The sequence below is a fragment of the Lucilia sericata genome, unplaced genomic scaffold (genome assembly GCF_015586225.1).
Source record: "Lucilia sericata isolate MDLA Ls3-8-SP2 unplaced genomic scaffold, ASM1558622v1 Contig001783F_arrow, whole genome shotgun sequence".
NCBI classification, from domain to species: Eukaryota; Metazoa; Arthropoda; class Insecta; order Diptera; family Calliphoridae; genus Lucilia; species Lucilia sericata.
The window spans coordinates 48,290-50,000 of record NW_023995682.1 but is presented as its reverse complement, the minus strand read 5'-3'; the positions used below and the strand labels follow the sequence as shown (position 1 = coordinate 50,000).

General features: G+C 32.8%; 1 protein-coding gene across 1 annotated transcript in view; it reads right to left on the bottom strand.

Annotated features, from left to right (window-relative positions):
- Positions 1-712, bottom strand: part of LOC119612643 — a 1,173-nt gene extending 461 nt beyond the window's left edge. Inside the window, exon 1 of the mRNA XM_037968474.1 lies at positions 1-712. This exon is cut by the window's left edge and continues 227 nt beyond it. Coding sequence (XP_037824402.1) covers positions 1-712 — 712 coding nt within the window.
- Positions 713-1,711: the final 999 nt, after the last annotated feature.

Here is a 1,711-nt window from a genome sequence, read left to right as displayed (position 1 = left end):
GCATGCTGAAAATGGTGGAACCATAGAGGGCATTCAATTCTTGCAATACTTTCGATAGACGAAAATAAACATTGGCTAACGGTGGTTCCACTTTTCCATATTGCAGCTTCTCATTTAATTGAGAAAAACAATAATTAATATAACTTAATATAAGTCCATGATGCAGCATTGCATAATGTTGTAGGGCGTATAAATAGCCATCCCAAAAAACTATGACGGCGTAGACCCAAGCTTCTTCCAGTAATATTGGCACAATTTTAATTAGAGTAATCAAACTATTGGCAGTCATTATTATAATGTTGATTATCATTATTATTTTAGTATTTCCCCCATTAGCCTCGTAAAGTATTCCATCAAAATATTGGCGCTGCAGCGACAAAAACATTTTCAAACATTTCTCCAAAATTTGATCTCCTTTGAAACGCAACAATATGATCATAACCAAAGAAATCAGGCGTGAAAAGCTAACGCCTATATAAGCAAATGATATAACCAAATTTTCACTAATACGTATATCAAACTGAATAAAATCGTCTATAAGATACCATGTGGTAATGGTTATATATACGAAATTTTGCAAACATACAAAGATTTTCACATAACTATAGGATTTCACCAGGCGTCTAGAAACATCTATATAAACACAGGTAAAACCAAGAAATATTCCATGATATATAACGAGACGTAATAGATAATTGTACCAATGTGTCATGACGAATACTGAATAACAACTGAAACGTTCAGACGGACCACCTCATTAGCCAAATGTGTGCTAATTATGTTAAAGTGGTTCTTGCTAATGATGTTTCGTAATGAAATGTTTAACTAGAAATTCCTAAGGGCAGGGATTTGTCGCCATTTCTATTTAATGTCTACCTCCCTAAACTCCTAAAACATACAGAAGGAGTGAAAAAACTAACCAATGCGGAGTACAATAACTTCTTCATAAGATACTCTAGATTATCTAGATCCAAAAGTTTTGTCTGTATCGGCTTGAGATCTTCGAGAACCCTTAAATTTACAGCAAAAAAAATAGGACAAAATTCTTTAAAAGTGATTTGAGGGGAAAACATATACATAGTTGTTCCAGATCATTCATACATAATAAAGAACAAATCTTATTATGTATGTACTTTAATAACCCCTTCCAGTAAAAAATTTACTAATTGTCTCATTGAAGTAATTGCATTGATTTTTCAATTTCCCATTTGATTGATTAATGAATAAAAACGATTACAGTATTTTGCTCAAGCAATCCCAAGATTTCATATGGCTCGTGCCCAAACTGTGAACAACAAATAATAATAAAACCAATAACAAACGTAAAGTCGACTGTTTGATGCCCTACAAGAAGACAAAACAAATTTAGGAAATTATGACACGGTTAGTCTATAGTCTATAGTCTAGTCTATAGTCTAGTCTATAGTCTAGTCTAGACTATAGACTAGACTATAGACTAGACTATAGACTAGACTATAGACTAGACTATAGACTAGACTATAGACTAGACTATAGACTAGACTATAGACCAGACTATAGACTAGACTATAGACTAGACTATAGACTAGACTATAGACTAGACTATAGACTAGACTATAGACTAGACTATAGACTAGACTAAAGACTAGACTATAAACTAGACTATAGACCAGACTATAGACTAGACTAGACTAGACTATAGACTAGACTATAGACTAGACTATAGACTAGA